Genomic DNA, 23,133 nt, shown 5'->3' on the forward strand with positions numbered 1-23,133 from the left:
CTTTGAATTTACAAACTTGAAAACCAAGGGTGCTGTCTTCAAGACTCCAGACTAGAATGTTTTATTCCCATAACCTCATTCTTCAGAGCCACAATACTCTGCAGACAGTGAAAGGAAGAGAATGGAAACCCACAAGAAATGTTATAAGAAATACAGACTATTGGAAGAAAAAGTAATGAATCAAAGTTCAGTGCGGAAGTTGAGAGCAGGGTTGATCTTCTTCTTGTAGTCTTCATCAAACTCTTCATTCTGAGCCACGGTGAAATGGTTCTTCCAGTCCCCAACCTTCCCTGCAGAGCCACAGTCACATGTTTAGACTCACTCATCAACCATCTTTACTGGGTTAAACCATTTTAGATACCTTTTCTCATGAAACGAGAGACGTTGAAATCCATCACGCCGATGGTAGAATAGTTGACCATGTCGTTGTTTTTCATGCTATCAAAGTTAACCTTGCCTGAAATCTGTGTCTTCAGCTGCTCTGAAGGAGACAAACCAAGAAAGTTGCAGAGCTTGTTGATTTCTCTTCCTGTATCCTAAAGAAAAAAGAGAATTTACAAGGAAAAGTCACAATGTATAAAAATATTCGCTCATTTATGTTGCTGTAATTCAGTTAAAGTTTATTTATACATCATATGTTACAATAATATTGTCTCAGGCTCAGAAACTCAGAGTTTGACCCCCAAACAAACAGTGGCAAGAAAATCTCTTTATCAGGAAGAAACGTTGAGCAGGAGCAGGCCCGCCCAAGAGCAGAATGACTAAGCTGGTAGGCTAAAGTTAAACAACTGTGGCTACAGAATTAGACTTAAAGGGTTTTTGTTTTGTTTTTTAAAGGAAGGTTTTACATCATCTTAAAAGTAATGAGGGAGCCATTCTTCTGTAGCAGGACCCACAGCAGATTGGCCTGATACCTAAATATTCTGGGAACCAGCTCTCTGAGGGAAGAGCGATCGATTGACTTGATATGATCCTATCAGCTTCTCCAGATATGATGGAGGTTTGCCTCTAATGACATTACAGGTCAGGAGACAACTTTTAAATTCTATTCTGTACTTTACACCCTGACAGAATAATAGGAATAGGCTCATTTATAGGATAAATTACAAAAAAGAAGCAGGTATCTGATAATAGATGGAAGAATGTAAAAAACTACCTCTATCATATCTTCATAAAACATGTAGTGGATGTTTGCGTAACTCTGTTTCTTCTTCCACCAGCCGTTCACATGGTCATACCAGGATCCATACAGCACTATAAACAAAGAGACACATCTGATGGTTCAAATATGAGCCACTCTGCTCCAGTACAGAGGTGAAAGGTCATTCCATACATACTCTGTCCTTGCATGAATCTTTGGAAATAGGTGTTCCAGTCTCCAGGATCTGGCTGCGTCAACGTCATGCGATCCATGTGAAAATATGACACCATGTTGTCTTTGGCGTTACGAGCCACATAAATGATCTGCACAGAGAGGACCATGTTTATAATGTATCACATCCAGGCCAGTGAGAGGATTTGGGACAAATCTACAGGTAAACTATGGCTTTCACATCTTTAAAGACTGTCACAAAATAAAACATGGCAAAACAGATCATTTCCCCACCTTACAGTTCTGCTTCCAGAAAGATTTTGGCACAAACTGAACTGGAAAATGAGTTTTAATAATTCGTGGGGAGGTTGGAAGCTTCTCCAGCAGCTCAGTTCCTGAACAAGAAATGAAAAAAAGATGATTATGGAATGTTTCACATTTACAGTGTTTAACCCTTTTAACATGGATGTCTGTTCAACCTGTATCCATAAACGGGAAGGCACTCTCCAAGAAGGGAACTCTCTCATAGATGGGAATAGATGTTTGACGCTCTGGGGAAGTCTGGCCAAAGTACAGCAGGTCGAGGATGTAGGAAACCCATGTTGTTCCTGGGGTGGTGAAAAAATAATCACCACCTTTTCACATTATAACTAACTTCACACTAATTATCTGCATGCACCAACCTGCTTTAGGGTATGTGGCAATGAGGATATCATCTGGTCTGGCCTGAAAGCTTTGAACCTTCTCCCAGTTGGATGCGAAACATTCAATCATCGGCACTCCATGGAGATCGAAGAGTTTTCCTCGAACAGGCGTCTCCAGTGTTGAAAATATGATAATAAAGATAAGTGTTATTACAGGAGGATTGTGGAGGACGGAGTAGCATGCAGACGGGGTTCATTGGCACTGCTGATTTCACAGCCAAATGTAAATTAGGGGAAAAAGACAATCACAATGAGAAATACATCGTACTGATGCCAGCTTGCAAATTAAGTTACACGATGCAGGTCAGATTAAAAGACGTTAAGATGACCTACCTTATCAGGATTCACAGACATTTTCTGTTCCTCCGCTGTCGTCTCTGTTGTGTACGGTAACTTGGAACTGCTGTGCTCAGTTCCAAATATGAGTGGCAAGCCCAGTCCCACCTCTTTTTCTGTGAGAAGCTTTGTAAAGGAATCTTTAGAAAGCTAATGCTACACTGAAGTAATCATTAAGCTGCCTGTTTACTTTATCCTGATACATCGACAGTATATAACATCTAGATCTACCACCACAGTCTGGGTCGAGCATTGGGAATGTCTAAATATTTAAATGCTTCTTTTACTGGTGAAAAACTACAGAATGATTTTGGCTGTATTGTACTTGCCCTTTGCTTAATGCATAAACAGCACTTTGGAGTAAACGCAAGACAAGTTTCCAAAGGACAGAATCCTGTTTTCATTATGTTCCATCCACAGTGTTTCTCTTTAGTTTCTTTTTCAGTTTACAGCATGCACAATAAGGAACTTGGTTATTAATCATTAAAAAAATTAAAAATTAAATGATGGAGAGACCGAATGAAGTTACCTCTGACATCTGATTATAGTTAAAATGTTGACTGGTATGTTTACTGCCAGTACAAAGTTCGTTTTTGCCTAAATAGGGACAGATTGCCACAGTGATTTCCATTAGATAAAGCTTTAGAAATCTTGATGCACTTTTGTTTCAGAAGATTTTTATTTATTTGTATTTACAAGCAAAAGAAGTCGGATTGATAGTCATAACACAACTATTGGGCTTTTGCAATGACTATGATTACAAAGAAGATGGTCATCTTTATTTTCAGTGTTGTCGATTCATAACAATTACTTAAGATTAATCTTTAAGAGTGAGATTACAAAACCAAACGGGTTTTCTGAATTCCATTGTCATTTGTCATCCCTTTATATTAGCAGGAGGAGCGGACTGTTGCCAGCAGAGGGCGGTAACTCAAGTACGGAAGTCGTAAAGTAAACGAAGAAGACTAGAGACGTCACGCGGATGCAAGCTCGGTGTCAAAGATGGCGTCACTAGGAGACGCGAAGCTGATTTTTCCACATGGATGAAAGAAAGGATTACAAAGTAATTCTTTGTACCAAAGTTTTCTCCATCCTTCAAGAGTGTTTGCTGTCGTATATTGATAAAGACTAAGCCTTCTATCTTCATCAAAACAACGAGTGCATTTGTCCATTTTTACTTGTTAAATGAAGCTGTCCGGTCCAACGACTCCCGTATGGATGAATAATCATGGACCACAATCTGTGCAACACCAGAACACTATCTAATGACCCTAAACTGGCCGTATGATATAATCAGGCAACTAAAAAACAGCAGCAGTTCTTCAACTAGGTGTTGATCTTAATCTATATTGATTAACTTGCAGCAGTTTACTAACTCCAGGAGGTCTGATAACAGCAGTGATGTGAACAGAAATGTGTCAAATGATGTGTTTGATAAGCATAAAGAAGCGTGCACAGAGACCATTCCAAACATCTTTACCTGTAGAAAAATGGCAAATTTATTTCACTATTAAATGCAATGTGACAACGAACACTGTGATTTGTTTCAAGAAGTTGAAGTTATCAAAATTACCAGACACAAATTTTTTTCATTCCCGTAACCTTTTTCCTTTGAGCCACAATAACCTGCAGATAGGGAATGGGCGGGAATGAAGTCTTGTAGCTCCTGGCAAAATCTTCGAGAACATTAAAAAATAGAAAAGGGACAAGCAAAAAGAATCAATGATTTGCACAGAGAGGTAATGAGATCTTTTTTGCGCAAATGTCACATTAAAAAATCATTAGAGTTCAGTCACCGTATTAAAAATAACCCATTTTTAACACACAATCTCAGTCAGACTTTAATCCCTATAACTCGGACTGATCAATCCTGGTCAAAAACCAGTACGAAAGTTGAGAGCGGGGTCGATCTTCTTCTTGTAGTCTTCATCAAACTCTTCATTCTGAGCCACAGTGAAATGGTTCTTCCAGTCCCCAACCTTCCCTGCAGAGCCACAGTCACATGTTTAGACTCACTCATCAACCATCTTTACTGGGTTAAACCATTTTAGATACCTTTTCTCATGAAACGAGAGACGTTGAAATCCATCACGCCGATGGTAGAATAGTTGACCATGTTGTTGTTTTTCATGCTATCAAAGTTAACCTTGCCTGAAATCTGTGTCTTCAGCTGCTCTGAAGGAGACAAACCAAGAAAGTTGCAGAGCTTGTTGATTTCTCTTCCTGTATCCTAAAGAAAAAAGAGAATTTACAAGGAAAAGTCACAATGTATAAAAATATTCGCTCATTTATGTTGCTGTAATTCAGTTAAAGTTTATTTATACATCATATGTTACAATAATATTGTCTCAGGCTCAGAAACTCAGAGTTTGACCCCCAAACAAACAGTGGCAAGAAAATCTCTTTATCAGGAAGAAACGTTGAGCAGGAGCAGGCCCGCCCAAGAGCAGAATGACTAAGCTGGTAGGCTAAAGTTAAACAACTGTGGCTACAGAATTAGACTTAAAGGGTTTTTGTTTTGTTTTTTAAAGGAAGGTTTTACATCATCTTAAAAGTAATGAGGGAGCCATTCTTCTGTAGCAGGACCCACAGCAGATTGGCCTGATACCTAAATATTCTGGGAACCAGCTCTCTGAGGGAAGAGCGATCGATTGACTTGATATGATCCTATCAGCTTCTCCAGATATGATGGAGGTTTGCCTCTAATGACATTACAGGTCAGGAGACAACTTTTAAATTCTATTCTGTACTTTACACCCTGACAGAATAATAGGAATAGGCTCATTTATAGGATAAATTACAAAAAAGAAGCAGGTATCTGATAATAGATGGAAGAATGTAAAAAACTACCTCTATCATATCTTCATAAAACATGTAGTGGATGTTTGCGTAACTCTGTTTCTTCTTCCACCAGCCGTTCACATGGTCATACCAGGATCCATACAGCACTATAAACAAAGAGACACATCTGATGGTTCAAATATGAGCCACTCTGCTCCAGTACAGAGGTGAAAGGTCATTCCATACATACACTGTCCTTGCATGAATCTTTGGAAATAGGTGTTCCAGTCTCCAGGATCTGGCTGCGTCAACGTCATGCGATCCATGTGAAAATATGACACCATGTTGTCTTTGGCGTTACGAGCCACATAAATGATCTGCACAGAGAGGACCATGTTTATAATGTATCACATCCAGGCCAGTGAGAGGATTTGGGACAAATCTACAGGTAAACTATGGCTTTCACATCTTTAAAGACTGTCACAAAATAAAACATGGCAAAACAGATCATTTCCCCACCTTACAGTTCTGCTTCCAGAAAGATTTTGGCACAAACTGAACTGGAAAATGAGTTTTAATAATTCGTGGGGAGGTTGGAAGCTTCTCCAGCAGCTCAGTTCCTGAACAAGAAATGAAAAAAAGATGATTATGGAATGTTTCACATTTACAGTGTTTAACCCTTTTAACATGGATGTCTGTTCAACCTGTATCCATAAACGGGAAGGCACTCTCCAAGAAGGGAACTCTCTCATAGATGGGAATAGATGTTTGACGCTCTGGGGAAGTCTGGCCAAAGTACAGCAGGTCGAGGATGTAGGAAACCATGTTGTTCCTGGGGTGGTGAAAAAATAATCACCACCTTTTCACATTATAACTAACTTCACACTAATTATCTGCATGCACCAACCTGCTTTAGGGTATGTGGCAATGAGGATATCATCTGGTCTGGCCTGAAAGCTTTGAACCTTCTCCCAGTTGGATGCGAAACATTCAATCATCGGCACTCCATGGAGATCGAAGAGTTTTCCTCGAACAGGCGTCTCCAGTGTTGAAAATATGATAATAAAGATAAGTGTTATTACAGGAGGATTGTGGAGGACGGAGTAGCATGCAGACGGGGTTCATTGGCACTGCTGATTTCACAGCCAAATGTAAATTAGGGGAAAAAGACAATCACAATGAGAAATACATCGTACTGATGCCAGCTTGCAAATTAAGTTACACGATGCAGGTCAGATTAAAAGACGTTAAGATGACCTACCTTATCAGGATTCACAGACATTTTCTGTTCCTCCGCTGTCGTCTCTGTTGTGTACGGTAACTTGAAACTGCTGTGCTCAGTTCCAAATATGAGTGGCAAGCCCAGTCCCACCTCTTTTTCTGTGAGAAGCTTTGTAAAGGAATCTTTAGAAAGCTAATGCTACACTGAAGTAATCATTAAGCTGCCTGTTTACTTTATCCTGATACATCGACAGTATATAACATCTAGATCTACCACCACAGTCTGGGTCGAGCATTGGGAATGTCTAAATATTTAAATGCTTCTTTTACTGGTGAAAAACTACAGAATGATTTTGGCTGTATTGTACTTGCCCTTTGCTTAATGCATAAACAGCACTTTGGAGTAAACGCAAGACAAGTTTCCAAAGGACAGAATCCTGTTTTCATTATGTTCCATCCACAGTGTTTCTCTTTAGTTTCTTTTTCAAGTTTACAGCATGCAAAATAAGGAACTTGGTTATTAATCATTAAAAAAAATAAAAATTAAATGATGGAGAGACCGAATGAAGTTACCTCTGACATCTGATTATAGTTAAAATGTTGACTGGTATGTTTACTGCCAGTACAAAGTTCGTTTTTGCCTAAATAGGGACAGATTGCCACAGTGATTTCCATTAGATAAAGCTTTAGAAATCTTGATGCACTTTTGTTTTGGAAGATTTTTATTTATTTGTATTTACAAGCAAAAGAAGTCGGATTGATAGTCATAACACAACTATTGGGCTTTTGCAATGACTATGATTACAAAGAAGATGGTCATCTTTATTTTCAGTGTTGTCGATTCATAACAATTACTTAAGATTAATCTTTAAGAGTGAGATTACAAAACCAGACGGGTTTTCTGAATTCCATTGTCATTTGTCATCCCTTTATATTAGCAGGAGGAGCGGACTGTTACCAGCAGAGGGCGGTAACTCAAGTACGGAAGTCGTAAAGTAAACGAAGAAGACTAGAGACGTCACGCGGATGCAAGCTCGGTGTCAAAGATGGCGTCACTAGGAGACGCGAAGCTGATTTTTCCACATGGAGGAAAGAAAGGATTACAAAGTAATTCTTTGTACCAAAGTTTTTTCCATCCTTCAAGAGTGTTTGCTGTCGTATATTGATAAAGACTAAGCCTTCTATCTTCATCAAAACAACGAGTGCATTTGTCCATTTTTACTTGTTAAATGAAGCTGTCCGGTCCAACGACTCCCTGTATGGATGAATAATCATGGACCACAATCTGTGCAACACCAGAACACTATCTAATGACCCTAAACTGGCCGTATGATATAATCAGGCAACTAAAAAACAGTAGCAGTTCTTCAACTAGGTGTTGATCTTAATCTATATTGATTAACTTGCAGCAGTTTACTAACTCCAGGAGGTCTGATAACAGCAGTGATGTGAACAGAAATGTGTCAAATGATGTGTTTGATAAGCATAAAGAAGCGTGCACAGAGACCATTCCAAACATCTTTACCTGTAGAAAAATGGCAAATTTATTTCACTATTAAATGCAAGATGTCTGTGTAAATTCTCAGTCATCCAGGTCATTGTATCCAAGGTAGTTTTCTCTCTGTCAACTGGACTGGGTTTCTTCTCTTGAAGACGTTTCGCCTTCTATCCAGAAGGCTTCTTCAGTTCTGAAATCGCTGGGGAGAGAGCTTGAAAATATAGCCCCTGTGGACCATTTGCATGCTAATGATCCGGGTGGTCACCTGAGAGTCGTTAGCAGGGTCGTTGGTCGGGTCGTTCACCTAGTTTCTGTTGAGGTGTCTCCCCTTTGTCTGCTGGGTCACATGGTGATGAGTCACTGGGTCTCCTGGAATGGTGTGAATGTTTGTTTTGCTGTTGGAAGGAGTGGAGGACTGCATTGTATGTGGGTGATAGGAAGTGCCTCAGGCCACCACCTCTGTTCAAAGATGGTTTCTCCAATTTAACATGGATAGCTTCCTTAACCCCCCTTTCAAACCAGCGGTCTTCTCTGGCCAGTATCCTTACTTGGCTGTCCTCGAAGGAGTGCCCACTCTCCTTTAAGTGTAAGTGGACTGCTGAATATTAAATGCAATGTGACAACGAACACTGTGATTTGTTTCAAAAGTTGAAGTTATCAAAATTACCAGACACAAATTTTTTCATTCCCGTAACCTTTTTCCTTTGAGCCACAATAACCTGCAGATAGGGAATGGGCGGGAATGAAGTCTTGTAGCTCCTGGCAAAATCTTCGAGAACATTAAAAAATAGAAAAGGGACAAGCAAAAAGAATCAATGATTTGCACAGAGAGGTAATGAGATCTTTTTTGCGCAAATGTCACATTAAAAAATCATTAGAGTTCAGTCACCGTATTAAAAATAACCCATTTTTAACACACAATCTCAGTCAGACTTTAATCCCTATAACTCGGACTGATCAATCCTGGTCAAAAACCAGTACGAAAGTTGAGAGCGGGGTCGATCTTCTTCTTGTAGTCTTCATCAAACTCTTCATTCTGAGCCACAGTGAAATGGTTCTTCCAGTCCCCAACCTTCCCTGCAGAGCCACAGTCACATGTTTAGGCTCACTCATCAACCATCTTTACTGGTTTAGACCATTTTAGATACCTTTTCTCATGAAACGAGAGACGTTGAAATCCATCACGCCAAAGGTGGAATAGTTGACCATGTTGTTGTTTTTCATGCTATTAAAGTTAACCTTGCCTGAAATCTGTGTCTTCAGCTGCTCTGAAGGAGACAAACCAAGAAAGTTGCAGAGTTTGTTGATTTCTCTTCCTGTATCCTAAAGGAAAAAAAGATGAGAGGCATTTAAAAGAACCATCACAATATTTAAACATATTCACTCAATTACCTCTCTATCATATCTTCATAAAACATGTAGTGGATGTTTGCGTAACTCTGTTTCTTCTTCCACCAGCCGTTCACATGGTCATACCAGGATCCATACAGCACTATAAACAAAGAGACACATCTGATGGTTCAAATATGAGCCACTCTGCTCCAGTACAGAGGTGAAAGGTCATTCCATACATACTCTGTCCTTGCATGAATCTTTGGAAATAGGTGTTCCAGTCTCCAGGATCTGGCTGCGTCAACGTCATGCGATCCATGTGAAAATATGACACCATGTTGTCTTTGGCATTACGAGCCACATAAATGATCTGCACAGAGAGGACCATGTTTATAATGTATCACATCCAGGCCAGTGAGAGGATTTGGGACAAATCTACAGGTAAACTATGGCTTTCACATCTTTAAAGACTGTCACAAAATAAAACATGGCAAAACAGATCATTTCCCCACCTTACAGTTCTGCTCCCAAAATGATTTTGGCACAAACTGAACTGGAAAATGAGTTTTAATAATTCGTGGGGAGGTTGGAAGCTTCTCCAGCAGCTCAATTCCTGAACAAGAAAGAAAGATTTTACTTATACTCTATGTGAAAGGACTCTAGTGCATAGTACGACTATTATTTCACAGGGTTTGACCCTTTAATATCTCCTTGACCTGATCCCATAGAAGGGAAGGCAATCTCCAAGAAGGGAACTCTCTCATAAATGGGAATGGTTGTTTGACGCTCTGGGGAAGTCTGGCCAAAGTACAGCAGGTCGAGGATGTAGGAAACCCATGTTGTTCCTGGGGTGGTGAACATAAAATCATCACGTTTAAACACAGGGTTACCTTGTAAACAGACTCTCTGCATACACCAACCTGCTTTAGGGTACGTGGCAACGAGGATATCGTCTGGTCTTGCCTGAAAGCTTTGAACCTTCTCCCAGTTAGATGTCATGTAGTGGATCATAGGCACTCCGTGGAAGTCAAAGAGTTCTGCTCGAATGGGCACCTCCTTTTTGTCGGGGTCATGTTGGGACTGCAGATGTTAGAAGTTACAGCTTATTCTGGTGCAAATGTTTAAGTAACTGATTAATATTGCACACCATCGCTCAAATAAAACAAACATAAATGATCATAAACATAAGTTTGAGGAGTACTGAGCATGAACCTTGCATACATTGTTCATCATCACTGTGTCACAGTCAAATGTGGACAAAGATATTAAAACTGAAACTTTAGGAGGATTGGAAAAGGTACTAATTGCAGCCTGCCAGCCTGATTTTGTTTCCCATCCTGACATTTCTACCACAACTGTATGAACACCATGTTGGAGTGAATGATTTGATAATGACCTACCTTATCAGGATCTGCAGACATTTTCTGTTCCTCTGCTGGATTCTCTGTTGAACAACTTGAAACTGTTGTTCCAGATGTGAGCTTCAAGCTCAGTCAGCTTCCTGGTATTGCATAAGCAGAGTCAATCCATATGTTCTTTTTAGAGGTCTCCACCTTTTTTCCCCTCTTTGTCACACCCCCCTTTTGAAGAACTACTCTCAGTCCCACCTCGCTTGCAAACAAGCAAAGGTCCACAATATATCAACAAAATGATGAACTGTCTACAAGAAACAGCTCCTCTAATCAGTGCACCACTTTGTAAACTGGGGGGGGGGAAACACTGACAGCGCAGATCACCGCTAAGCAGGTCAATGTTCCACATATTGTAACTTACGCCATAGTGTAGAGTAGGTAAATGCAGTAGTAACACAAAGTTACATAACATAGTGGGTTGGTTTATTATTGAAAGCACACATCTTTGATCTTTGGACAAGCATATGTCATTACACGATCCGAAATATCACCAAAACCATCAGTTCCTTTGCCTGCCATCGACATTTCCTGAAAATGTCATTTAAACTCATTTGTGAGCAAAATTACTCGAAACGTCATAAACGCCTTTTATCTCATAACCTCCAGCAGAGTTCAAAATAAATAAAACACGCTGGTTTGGCGACATCTACTGGACAGTCTTTGACATAGCATTTAAATGTGATAAGGCAGCTTTGTTTAATAAATGTTCTATGCGCATCGTGATATGGTCGATGTTTTTTTTAATTGACATTGAAGATATACTATATTTGTCGCATGATATAACTTCACAATATGCTGTATGCAAAGATTGATAGAAATACAAAATATTTTTCGTTTTCTCCCAGTGAAGACAGAAAAGGGAGCACGTGCCGCCTCCTCTGAGGCTGCAGTGCTGTAATAAGCGGCTCACCTGCAGTAAAATATCACAATCATTCCAAAGTTTAGTGTTCCTGTAGATGAATGCAAGTACATAACACTGGTTCCATTCTGTTTCTTTTCCCTCACTAATGGGACACATTTGCACAATCGGAGCTACCCGACACAATGATAAATAAGTTATATTCTATGGTCAAAGTTAAAAAAGAAATGAAAATGCAGATGTTTTTAAAACGTACCCATCAACTATTCTGAAACAATACCATAAAAGGAAACCTTCTTTGCATTTCTTCTCATCGTAACAGATCCGTTGTAATAGAACATTCTGTTGTCTATGTAGTGGACAACATGTTATATATGTTATATAACATGATATAACAAAAATCATGTTATATATGTTATATAACATGATATAACAAAAATCATGAAAATGGCCCAGTTAGTGTGATCAAACTGTGCCAAACAGAAAGGCATATTTATTCCCATGGTATGAAATGGGCAGAGTGGAAAGTGACGTCTGTGAAGACCGTCGCAACCAGGAACATCTTTAAGAAATCTATGCTTGTAACTGAATATGCAGAGTGAAAGACAGCACTGAAAGACAAAACATTAAAACTCTTCAAATTGTGGAAAATCTGAAATAAAATATGGTGCCATACAGTGTACAGTGTCAAACAGGCAAACAACCTTGTGCTGTATAACAATAGTTCCACTGCAGTGACCCTTTCGTCACCAAGGCTGCCCTTATTTGATGCTCTGGGGGAACATTGCCCAGGAACATACACGTTTCCCTCACATGGCAAAGTGATTCACACTGACTGAATTTCAACTAGACAAAAAATACAAAAGGATCAAAAGTCCCCACTCGCAGAAAATATAAGCATACAAGTATATATCTGAGGGGCTGAGATTAATCACCAGAGTCAGAAGTGTGGAAAAAATTTCATTACGAAACTTGATTAAGTTTAGAGGTTGTAAAATGTGATAATGATTAACTTGCAGCAGTTTACAGCTGACAAGTGTAGGTCTGAAAACAGGTGTCAGCAGAAATGTGTTGAATGACATGGTTGATATGCAAAAAGAAGCGTGAACGCAAACTTGAAAATAATGTATTCTTGTGAGTCGATATAGATGACTCACACAGACACATAATACAGACACCACAATTCGGATTTGTTAAAATGTTCAGTTGGTTCAGAGAAAAACATTTATTTGTCAGACTTTATAGTCCATAAGATCATTCCAGGTCAGATGTTGGTGCGGAAGATAAGAGCAGGGTTGATCTTCTTCTTGTAGTCTTCATCAAACTCTTCGTTCTGAGCCACGGTGAAATGGTTCTTCCAGTCCCCAACCTTCCCTGCAGAGCCACAGTCACATGTTTAGACTCACTCATCAACCATCTTTACTGGTTTAGACCATTTTAGATACCTTTTCTCATGAAACGAGAGACGTTGAAATCCATCACGCCAAAGGTGGAATAGTTGACCATGTCGTTGTTTTTCATGCTATCAAAGTTAACCTTGCCTGAAATCTGTGTCTTCAGCTGCTCTGAAGGAGACAAACCAAGAAAGTTGCAGAGTTTGTTGATTTCTCTTCCTGTATCCTAAAGAAAAAAAAAGATGAGAGGCATTTAAAAGAACCATCACAATATTTAAACATATTCACTCAATTACCTCTATCATATCTTCATAAAACATGTAGTGGATGTTTGCGTAACTCTGTTTCTTCTTCCACCAGCCGTTCACATGGTCATACCAGGATCCATACAGCACTATAAACAAAGAGACACATCTGATGGTTCAAATATGAGCCACTCTGCTCCAGTACAGAGGTGAAAGGTCATTCCATACATACACTGTCCTTGCATGAATCTTTGGAAATAGGTGTTCCAGTCTCCAGGATCTGGAAATGTCAACGTCATGCGATCCATGTGAAAATATGACACCATGTTGTCTTTGGCGTTACGAGCCACATAAACGATCTGTACATGGAGGACAATGTTGCCAATGAACCTTGTCTGTGAGAGGTTTAGGTAATAATCCACAGGTAGTTTAAAGACTGTGTAACAAAATAAAATACAACAAAACAGATCATTTCCCCACCTTACAGTTCTGCTCCCAAAAGGATTTTGGCACAAATTGAACTGGAAAATGAGTTTTAATTATTCGTGGGGAGGTTGGAAGCTTCTCCAGCAGCTCAGTTCCTGAATAGGGAACAAATAAATAAGACGATTAACAAGTATTGCCTGTTTACAGTGTTGAACTCATTAACATGGACATCTGTTTAACCTGAATCCAGGTTGGGAAAGGAGCGCTCCAAGAAGGGAACTCTCTCATAGATGGGAGTAGATGTTTGACGCTCTGGGGAAGTCTGGCCAAAGTACAGCAGGTCAAGGATGTAGGAAACCCATGTTGTTCCTGGGGTATTGAACATAAAATCATCACGTTTAAACACAGGGTTACCTTGTAAACAGACTCTCTGCATACACCAACCTGCTTTAGGGTACGTGGCAACGAGGATATCGTCTGGTCTGGCCTGAAAGCTTTGAACCTTCTCCCAGTTGGATGTCAAGTAATGGATCATCGGCACTCCGTGGAAGTCAAAGAGTTCTGCTCGAACGGGCACCTCCTTTATTTATTTTTTTTATAAAAAAGAAAATTAAAAAACATTTGTTTCAAGGAGGATTCTAGAGGAGGGAAATGCAGTGTTCATCACTACTGTTTGTATCAAAGTCAAATGTAAATGAAGAAATAAAACCCGAAATTGAGAGATTAGAAAATGTTCAAACTGCAGCCTTTCGTTATCCATCCTGACATTTCTACCATTGCTGCATGAACTGCACATTGGAGTGAATGACATGATCATGACCCACCTTAGCAGGATCTGCAGACATTTTCTGTTCTTCTGCTTTAGTCTCTGTTGAATAACTTGAAACTGTTGTTCCGGATGTGAGCTTCAGGCCCATTCAGCTTCTTGTTAGAGTCAATCCAGCTGTTCGAGACACAGTTGATGGAGAAATAGATTTAGACATCGACACATTTCCAACAAGTAACTGTATGAACTGCATGTTGCGTTTCAACAAGTCAAAGACCTACCGTATCAAGACCTCCTGATAATGTGTGTTCCTATGCTGGATTCTCTTGAATCTCTCAAAGCTATTTATTCAGTTCAGTTCCACATTTCGAGCCCAGCTCCTCCTCTTTCCCTTCCCAAAATCAAGCTCAAATATATTTGGGGGACAAGCAACAAAAGAAAAGATCAATTATATAATTTCCTATTCAGATTGTTTCCTTTAAGAGTTTTGTAGGCAAAATTACGAACAAACAAATCATATCTTTATTGCTGAAGAAATGTTTAAGAAAGACTGAAACCTCTAGTAATGTGATTGAGAATGTTGGTATGAACGGCAGCTGTCAGTGGAAGTCCAAGTCTCAGTGATAACGATATGATATTGGACATATGGTTTCGGTGACATATTAACAGGGAACTTTACTGCATATAAAAAACTTTCACATGGATGATATCAACTTTCAACATATATATTATGCCAAGAACATAAATTCTTTGGAATCTGGCACCCCCGTTCTTTTGCAAGACAACCTGGAAATTAACCTGTTTTCTATGGTGTTTGAAGCTTTAATGCAACCTATAAAATTCTAGGCAGAGCCAAGGGCCAGAGGGAGTCTGGTTTGGGAACCACAGGATTTCATCTTTGCTTTTGGCAGATGATGTTGTCCTGTTGGTCTCCTTAAACCAGGACCTCCAGGATGTACTGGTGCAGTTGGCTTCCGAGTGTGAAGCAGCTGGGATGAAAATTAGCACCTCCAAAACCGAGGCCATGGTTCTCAACCGGAAAAGGGTGCTTTGCCCACTCCAGGTTGGTGGAGAAGTTCTGCCTCAGGTGGAGGAGTTCATGTATCCTGGGGTCTTGTTCACGTGAGGAAAGGGTGGAGCGTGAGACTGATAGGCGGACCGGTGCAGCTTCTGGAGTTATGCAGTCGGTGTAGAGAGAGCTTTGCCACAAGGTGAAGCTCTCGATTTACCGGGCAGTCTCCGCTCCTACTCTCACCTCACCTGGGTGGTCAGAACATATAAAAACTAATGTTTCCTGACACGGATGTGGTGGGATCCACTTGCAACACGCCAGTTCCGGACAGTTTTAACAAACAGCTTTATTCGAGGCACGCAGGGTCAAAACCAATAGGTCAAATCAAACTTTATGCTGGAAAGTCAGGCACGTAGCAATAACAATCTGGCAAGACGTTAATGTCCAAGAGCGGCTTAAATAGGCCTAAGATGGAGCAACAGGTGACAATGATGAACCAATCAGATGGGTGTGGATCAGGGGCCTGGCAGAGTGAGTGGAATTTTCCACCTCAGCACGAGAGTGGAAGAGCAGGAAGTGACACTTTCCCTTTGTCTGCTCTCTAAAGCTTACATGAACTTACTCTTTGCCTTTTGTGTTTGGCTTTTTCTAGCTAGCTCTAGAATTTGTCCAGCCTACGTTCTTTTGTGCTATAATAAGAAATTCCCAGCATGCATTGGGACAGTGTGTTATTACTATAACTTCAAGCATTTGCTGTTTATAAAAGCAGCCACACTTGAAGAAATAAATCATGCTATGCAAGGAGTTTGACCGAAGTAAAGCAAAGACATACCTGCAGCGGGTCACCGTGGAGAGACAAATGACTCCCTGATGGTGCAACCAACCCCCGACTGCAGCTGGGACAACCAGCCAAGAATAACCATCTTTCATTCACTGGTACCCAGCTCCTTAGAGAGAGTCTGGGCACATACGTTGCGGATCTCTGTTTTTACGACAGGTATGCGTACCTTACTTTCCATGAGACAGCGAAGGAAGAGCTGGTGCCCGTATGCACCAAAGACCTTGACGGCAGCCCTAACCTAAGCAGTGCAGGTTGAAGATGGCTACAAAGGGAGCGATTATGAAAGGATAACCTGCAAAAACCACCACTACACCCGTGTAATGACCACAGTGAGGGACCGGGAGAAAAGCCTGGAATTCTATGGGAGGATGTTAGAGGTGTGGAGAACCAAGCTACGTAGCATGTCATTGCCCGTCCCTCCCTCCTTTGCCAAGTTACAATTGCATCTTGCTTGTTTGCGTGATGGAGTCTCAGGAAACCAACAAGTGTCCTCATGTTTGGGCATGTGGACTTAGTGCTTGGGTCGGGGCTGGGGGCCAACTTGCCAAAAGCCCCGGCTTCCCCAACACCTCAGAGACTTTTGTCACGAATACTTGGCTCAAGGTAGCCATGACATACAAATGGGGAGACCAACGATGAGGATTTTCAACCCAACATAACATTTATTAAAGAACCCAGTGGAATATAAAACAGAAAAGTCCAAATAGTCACAAAGAGGGAAACTCCAAACTCCTGCGGCCGTGACAAGCTCCGGGCTCATCTGACGAACTCCACTGCAGCACACCAGATAGGACGAGAGGGGGCCCTCCTCGACGCTCTCCAGACAGGTTTTATACCTGGTCCCGTCAGGCAGCCAATCCCAGCAGATGGGCCACAGGTGAGCAGGTGAACATGCTGGGTCGACTGGAAACGCTTGGCACTCCCCCTGCAGGTCAGCCAGGGAATTGCTCTTCCAGCCAGCCCCGACAACAGTGAGGCACGACAGAGCCGTCACACCTCCCCCCCAAAAGACAGAGGCCCACATCCATGGGGCTCTGGAAAACAGGAAAACTCAAAACAGTAGACTGCACAGGACCAAAATCCATAATAGAGAGATGAAGGCCGCACAGCCGTAACACACGCACTACCAGACAGCACACCCACACACATCAAAACATTCATACGTTCAAACGTAGCACGCACGCGTCAAACAGTACCGTGACCCTGGAGATGTTGTACCCCAGAACAGACCAGACCCAACCCAAGTCACCACAGACTGCCATCCAGCAATTCCGGCGCCTGGAAAGCAATTTAAGGAGAGACAGACTGACAGACAGGGAGGGGAGAGATCACATTAAGGGTCACACGGAGCCCGGGACAAGGCATCCGCCATAACATTATCGACACCCCGTACGTGCTTAATTTCAATATTATACGGCTGCAAAAACAAAGCCCAACGCATCAGGCGTTGGTTGGCATTCTGAAGTGAGCTCAAAAAAGTAAGAGGGTTGTGGTCCGAATAAACAACTACCGGAGCACCTCCACCCACATAAACATCGAAATGCTTTAAAGCCCAAATGAGCGCAATAGCCTCTTTTTCAATAACCGAATAATTGATCTGGTACTTGTTGAATTTGCGCGAAAAGAAACAAACCGGACGTTCAATCGTGTGCTCATCCTTTTGCATGAGCACTGCACCCGCCCCCACCTGGCTCGCGTCTACCTGCAGTTGGAAAGGCTCACCAAGTCTAGGCGCAGCCAGAACAGGTGCAGAGCTCAATAGCAGTTTCGCGTTGTCGAAAGCACGCTGGCAACCCTCAGACCAGTGAAATTTACTATTGCCTCTAAGCAAATCCGTAAGAGGAGAGACGACAGTGGAAAAATTTACGCAAAAATTCCTGTAGTACCCCACCATACCCAGAAAACGCATCAACTCTTTTTTGGTGTGGAGAGGGGAAAGCGTCGATGGCTTGGACTTTGGCACTAACAGGACGCACCTTTCCCCGCCCCACCACTTTACCAAGATATGTCACCGTAGCTCGGGCGAATTCGCACTTGGCTAAATTAATCGTGAGCTTCGCCATTACCAGCTTCTGAAAGAGCGCGTGTAAGCGCACCAGATGCTCAGCCCACGTATCGCTGAAGACTACTATGTCGTCGAGATACACCGCACAACCACTTAACCCCGCCACCACACGATTCATTAGCCTCTAGAACGTCGCAGGCCCATTACGGAGTCCGAAGGCCATAACTTTATACGAGAATAATCCCGATGGCGTTATGAATGCGGAAATTTCTTGTGCGCGTGGTGTTAACCCTATCTGGTAATAGCCCTTGATCAAATCGAATTTGCTCACGTACCTGGCCGCCCCCACCTGGTCTACACAGTCATCTATTATTCTCGGGAGGGGAACGAGTCAGGTTTAGTGACCGCATTTACCTTTCTGTAGTCCGTACAGAAGCGATAAGAAAGATCGGGCTTTCGAACAAGTAGACATGGTGATGCCCAACTGGAAAATGAAGGCTCGGCTAAGCCATTGGAGAGCAAATACTGTACACTTTCTTCTAATATTTTATTTTTCTCCGGTGAAACTATAGAAACGCTGTCGGATTGGGCGTGCGTCTCCAACGTCAATGTCGTGTTCCAACAAATCAGTACAGGACAATTTGTCAGTGAATAAAGAAGAAAATTCAGAAATTAGGGATTTTATTTCCTCGCTATGCTCACTGCTCAAATGACTCAAAGATTTGTCTAATTCAGCGAGTTGCCTTGAATTATCTAACCTTCCCAATAACACAGCCTCATCTGGGGCAACCACGTCATCTTCATCTGCCACCTGAAGAGACGGGACCCCTTCAGCTGCTAATGCCACTGCCTTCTCCCAACCTCTGTCATAGTAGGGCTTGAGAAGGTTCACGTGACACAGTTGCGTGGACCGCCTGCGGTCCGGAGTAGCCAAAAGGTAATCTGTGTCAGACGTTTTGCGCTTAATAGTGTACGGACCTGAAAACCGCGCCTCAAACGGCGAGCCAGGAATAGGCAGCAAAGCAAGCACTCGATCCCCAGGACTGAACATACGCATCTCAGCTTGCTGTCAAACCTGTGTTTCATTTTCTTTTGCGCCGCAGTGAGATTACTACTAGCCATCTTCCATGCTAGGAACAATTTCCTCCGAAACCCAGAGACATAATCCGCCACATCGCCTGGTTGTTCCGATGGATCCAAATCACCCATCAAAACTGACATTTGGTCACGCACTTTATGTCCAAATACAAGTTCGTTAGGACTAAACCCTGTGCTTTCCTGGACCACTCCCCTCGCCGCCAGCATTAACCAAGGGAGTCCCTCTTCCCAACCTCTCTTTAACTCAAGGCTATAGGCTTTTAATAGTGATTTGAGAGACGCATGATAGCGCTCCAATACGCCTTGGCTTTGGGGGTGATAAGCACTGCTTATATTATGCTTAACCCGTAACTTTTTCAATGCCTCAGAAAAGGCCTTCGACATAAAATTGGAACCTCTGTCACTCTGGACTATTTTGGGTATACCAAAATATGAAATAAAATGAGACAAAGCTTTAAAAATGGATTTTGTAGTGATAGACCTCATTGGATACGCTGCAGGATAGCGTGTCGTTTGGCACATTACAGTGAACAGATAGGCATTGCCTGATTTGGACGGAGGCAAAGGCCCAACACAGTCGATAACTAAATAATGAAATGGTGCCTCAACCGGTTGAATAGGCTGAAGGGGCGCAGGTTTAATTTTCTCATTTGGTTTGCCTGCAATCTGACAAATATGACAGGACTTAATAAATGCAGACACATCGCGCTTAATTTTTGGCCAGTAAAAATGCTCCAGAATACGCAAATATGTTTTATTTACGCCAAAGTGACCTGCCACATCACCATGTGCTGTTTTCAAGACCAAATCACGTAGCTTTTTTGGAACCACCACCTGCATTACCGGACCTGCCACATCACGGTGTGCAGGTGGCGACCACTCACGCAGCAATAGGCCATTATGGACTCTGTAAGCACTCTCACTGCTCCCTTCACCTGTAACACTCGCCCACAATTCGGAGAGGCTAGGTCCTCTTTTTGCGCGGCAACTACGTCATCACGATGTAGAGATGGCGGAAGGACTGGCACAAAAGCGATGGGCTCCTTTCGAGGAGGTTTGCGCTCCGCTTCTATCTTAGCCTTTGCGCGCGTCAGCGCACAGCTCGTAAAAACTGAAGGAAATTCTTGCGCGCACTCATCAAATTCGAGGGAAGAACTCGGAGTCACATTAACAACGGGAGGTGGTGGAGACTCAGGCCAAACTCTTCCGCCTGCCAAATTATTCCCCAACAATATATCCACCCCCTCCACCGGCAGATCTTTATGCACCGCCATCACCACCGTTCCATTGACAAAGCCCGACGTTAATTCTATTTTGTGCAATGGAGCAGAAAATGGTTGCAAGTCAATGCCACGAATTAAGACTCTTGCACCAGTATCAGACACATCAGAAAAATTTAACACATCCTCCCGAATGAGGGTTGTTGCAGAGCCTGTGTCCCTCAAAATGTTCACTTTAACTTTATTGGTATCGCCAACTAAAGACACGGTGCCTTGCGTGATGAATGGAGAATAATCATTTTTATCCAAAGCCTCTCGGTTGTCGGAGGGCAACACTGCCTTGGCAACGCGCTTGCTTTGGAGAGAACCAGTGCACCCCACAGGCTTAGGAAAACGAGGCCTATTGGAATTCCGAATGCGAGAGTTAAGGACAGGACAATCCCTTTTCCAATGTCCGACTTCATAGCAATAACGACACTTATTGTCTGTTTCAGCCACTTGCCGTGATATATTTTTAAAGTCGGATTTTACCGGAGACGATCGATCAAGCCTACCAAACTCATTCTCAGTGCGCTCCCGACGCACATAATCGCGCTGTGACGTATCCCGAAAAGATTTGTGAGTCAAAACAAACTCATCAGCTAATACAGCCGCTTGCGCTGCTGCAGTTTTAATTTGATGTTCATTTATGTATGTTGCGATTCGCTCAGGCACAATGTTTTTAAACTGTTCCAGAACGACCAGATCAAAAAGCTCCTGGAATGTTTTTACGCCCACAGCTGTACACCATCGATTACATAAACTGATAAGTTCTCTTGCCACATCAACATGTGTTTGTTTCTCGTCTTTTTTTTCCATGTTCGAAATCTCTGACGGTAATGCTCCGGTATAAGCTCATACGCTTTTAGTACCGCTGCTTTTACGCACTGGTAGGACAGCTTCTCAGATGGAGACAACGCCACGAATGCCTCCTGCCCTTTACCTACCAGGACCTTTTGGAGCAGCAGCACTCGATCAGTATCAGTCCAGCCTCGATCAGCGAGAACATGTTCGAAAAGAGAAAAAAACACATCAGGGTCACGCTCGTTGAAATTAGGAAGGAACTTGACCATCTGAAAAAGGCTATGCTGCTCTCTGCTTCTTTCCTGACATTTTAAATGTTCGTACTCTAGTAATCTTTCGCTTTCTCTTGCTTGTAACTCCAATTTCTGTTTTCGCATTTGCTGTTCGTGTTCCAAAATCATCTGCTCTCTCTGCAGTAACAACAACTCTTTGCGTTGCTCAAATGTTAAATCGGAGCCATCCCACAGAGTCATCTTAGGAGCTACAGCCTCCTGTTGGGTTGTCTCCTGCAAAATTGTCTCTCCATTAAAGCTTGTAAAATAAATTCACACAGCTCCTCCTTCTTAGAACTTTTGGGAATAGACAAATCAATACCATAATGGTTTACTACGTCAAACAGTTGGTTTCTCGTAAGCGCTCTCAATAACCTTTCTGATGGAGCCGAAATAAAGGTATCATAGTCATTCATTGTTTAGCCTATGTATACGTTCACAAAAGTACTGAAACAAAGAATTCAACCGCAGGCTATCAATAAGAGATTACAGATGCGCTATGGAGAGATCCCCGTATCTAACCCGTCCCCCTCTAAACTCAACCCTAGTCTTCGCACTCAGCCCCAGAGCAGAAATTTTTAAACACGCGCACCAATGGAATCAGGCCTCCTAGACTGCGGGAAACCTTAAACCACGATTGTGTCTTCCACCCAGGCCGCAGTGCAAAAACAACAAACTAAAATAACAAACAGCGCAAAAGCGCACTACAGCCTACCACAGGGAACTCTCCAGTGAGATCGCTACTTTTTAAACCACTCGTAATCTCAACCTAGTCAGCTTTCAAATCAAGAGCTTTCACTTGCTTTTTATACCCCCTCAACTAAGGATTTTTGCCAATAATCTCAAAATCGGTCTTCCCCAAAACAAAGCAGCTGATTTATGAGCTACCCAAGCGTATTACGCACGCCGTACTCAATGATCGGGTACTCCCCACTTTACCTTCAAAGCGTACCCACCAACATGCACAAACCACGATCCAACTTCACAGCTTCGGACGAGCCCCCATATGTCACGAATACTTGGCTCAAGGTAGCCATGACATACAAATGGGGAGACCAACGATGAGGATTTTCAACCCAACATAACATTTATTAAAGAACCCAGTGGAATATAAAACAGAAAAGTCCAAATAGTCACAAAGAGGGAAACTCCAAACTCCTGCGGCCGTGACAAGCTCCGGGCTCATCTGACGAACTCCACTGCAGCACACCAGATAGGACGAGAGGGGGCCCTCCTCGACGCTCTCCAGACAGGTTTTTACCTGGTCCCGTCAGGCAGCCAATCCCAGCAGATGGGCCACAGGTGAGCAGGTGAACATGCTGGGTCGACTGGAAACGCTTGGCACTCCCCCTGCAGGTCAGCCAGGGAATTGCTCTTCCAGCCAGCCCCGACAACAGTGAGGCACGACAGAGCTGTCACACTTTGTTGTGGGTGTATGAGTTGATGAGGGAAGTTAACCACCTAAGTGGGGACAGTGTAGGATGTTGGGGTGTAGGTGGGATGAGTGCCAGCCTACTGTACCTTTAGAAGGCTGTACTTCAAATTTAACTTCATCA

The 23,133-nt window shown here is 42.3% G+C and overlaps 2 protein-coding genes, 1 long non-coding RNA gene and 2 pseudogenes across 5 annotated transcripts; 1 reads left to right on the forward strand and 4 right to left on the reverse strand.

Annotated features, from left to right (window-relative positions):
• Positions 1 to 37: 37 nt before the first annotated feature.
• LOC130530068 (cytosolic sulfotransferase 3-like) lies at positions 38 to 2,607 on the reverse strand. 2 transcript variants are annotated; one of them, XM_057040940.1, is made up of 8 exons: positions 2,350 to 2,607; positions 1,996 to 2,128; positions 1,792 to 1,920; positions 1,607 to 1,707; positions 1,338 to 1,464; positions 1,157 to 1,254; positions 362 to 536; positions 38 to 290 (listed from the first exon to the last, which is right to left on the reverse strand). In XM_057040940.1, the coding sequence occupies exons 1-8, from the start codon at positions 2,368 to 2,370 to the stop codon at positions 181 to 183; spliced, it is 894 nt and encodes a 297-aa protein (XP_056896920.1). In that variant the 5' UTR covers positions 2,371 to 2,607; the 3' UTR covers positions 38 to 180. The 2 variants fall into 2 exon arrangements, with proteins under 2 accessions (XP_056896920.1, XP_056896921.1); XM_057040941.1 differs by lacking the exon at positions 2,350 to 2,607 and having other exon boundaries at positions 1,996 to 2,311.
• Positions 2,608 to 3,827: 1,220 nt separating this feature from the next.
• LOC130530061 (cytosolic sulfotransferase 3-like) lies at positions 3,828 to 6,530 on the reverse strand (annotated as a pseudogene).
• Positions 4,846 to 7,913, forward strand: LOC130530083 (uncharacterized). Of its 2 annotated transcripts, none has more exons than XR_008951729.1 (3): positions 4,846 to 5,069; positions 5,267 to 5,360; positions 7,293 to 7,913. It is a non-coding gene; the product is annotated as an uncharacterized LOC130530083 (long non-coding RNA). The 2 variants fall into 2 exon arrangements; XR_008951728.1 differs by lacking the exon at positions 7,293 to 7,913 and adding an exon at positions 6,050 to 6,782.
• Positions 7,914 to 8,545: 632 nt separating this feature from the next.
• Positions 8,546 to 11,053, reverse strand: LOC130530082 (cytosolic sulfotransferase 3-like; annotated as a pseudogene).
• An 858-nt stretch (positions 11,054 to 11,911) lies between these two features.
• On the reverse strand, positions 11,912 to 14,463 carry LOC130530062 (cytosolic sulfotransferase 3-like). The gene is made up of 8 exons (XM_057040933.1): positions 14,345 to 14,463; positions 13,965 to 14,100; positions 13,761 to 13,889; positions 13,575 to 13,675; positions 13,327 to 13,453; positions 13,146 to 13,243; positions 12,901 to 13,075; positions 11,912 to 12,829 (listed from the first exon to the last, which is right to left on the reverse strand). The coding sequence occupies exons 1-8, from the start codon at positions 14,435 to 14,437 to the stop codon at positions 12,720 to 12,722; spliced, it is 969 nt and encodes a 322-aa protein (XP_056896913.1). The 5' UTR covers positions 14,438 to 14,463; the 3' UTR covers positions 11,912 to 12,719.
• Between the last annotated feature and the right edge of the window lie 8,670 nt (positions 14,464 to 23,133).

Source organism: Takifugu flavidus, chromosome 8 (assembly GCF_003711565.1).
Source record: "Takifugu flavidus isolate HTHZ2018 chromosome 8, ASM371156v2, whole genome shotgun sequence".
In the NCBI taxonomy this organism is placed as follows: Eukaryota; Metazoa; Chordata; class Actinopteri; order Tetraodontiformes; family Tetraodontidae; genus Takifugu; species Takifugu flavidus.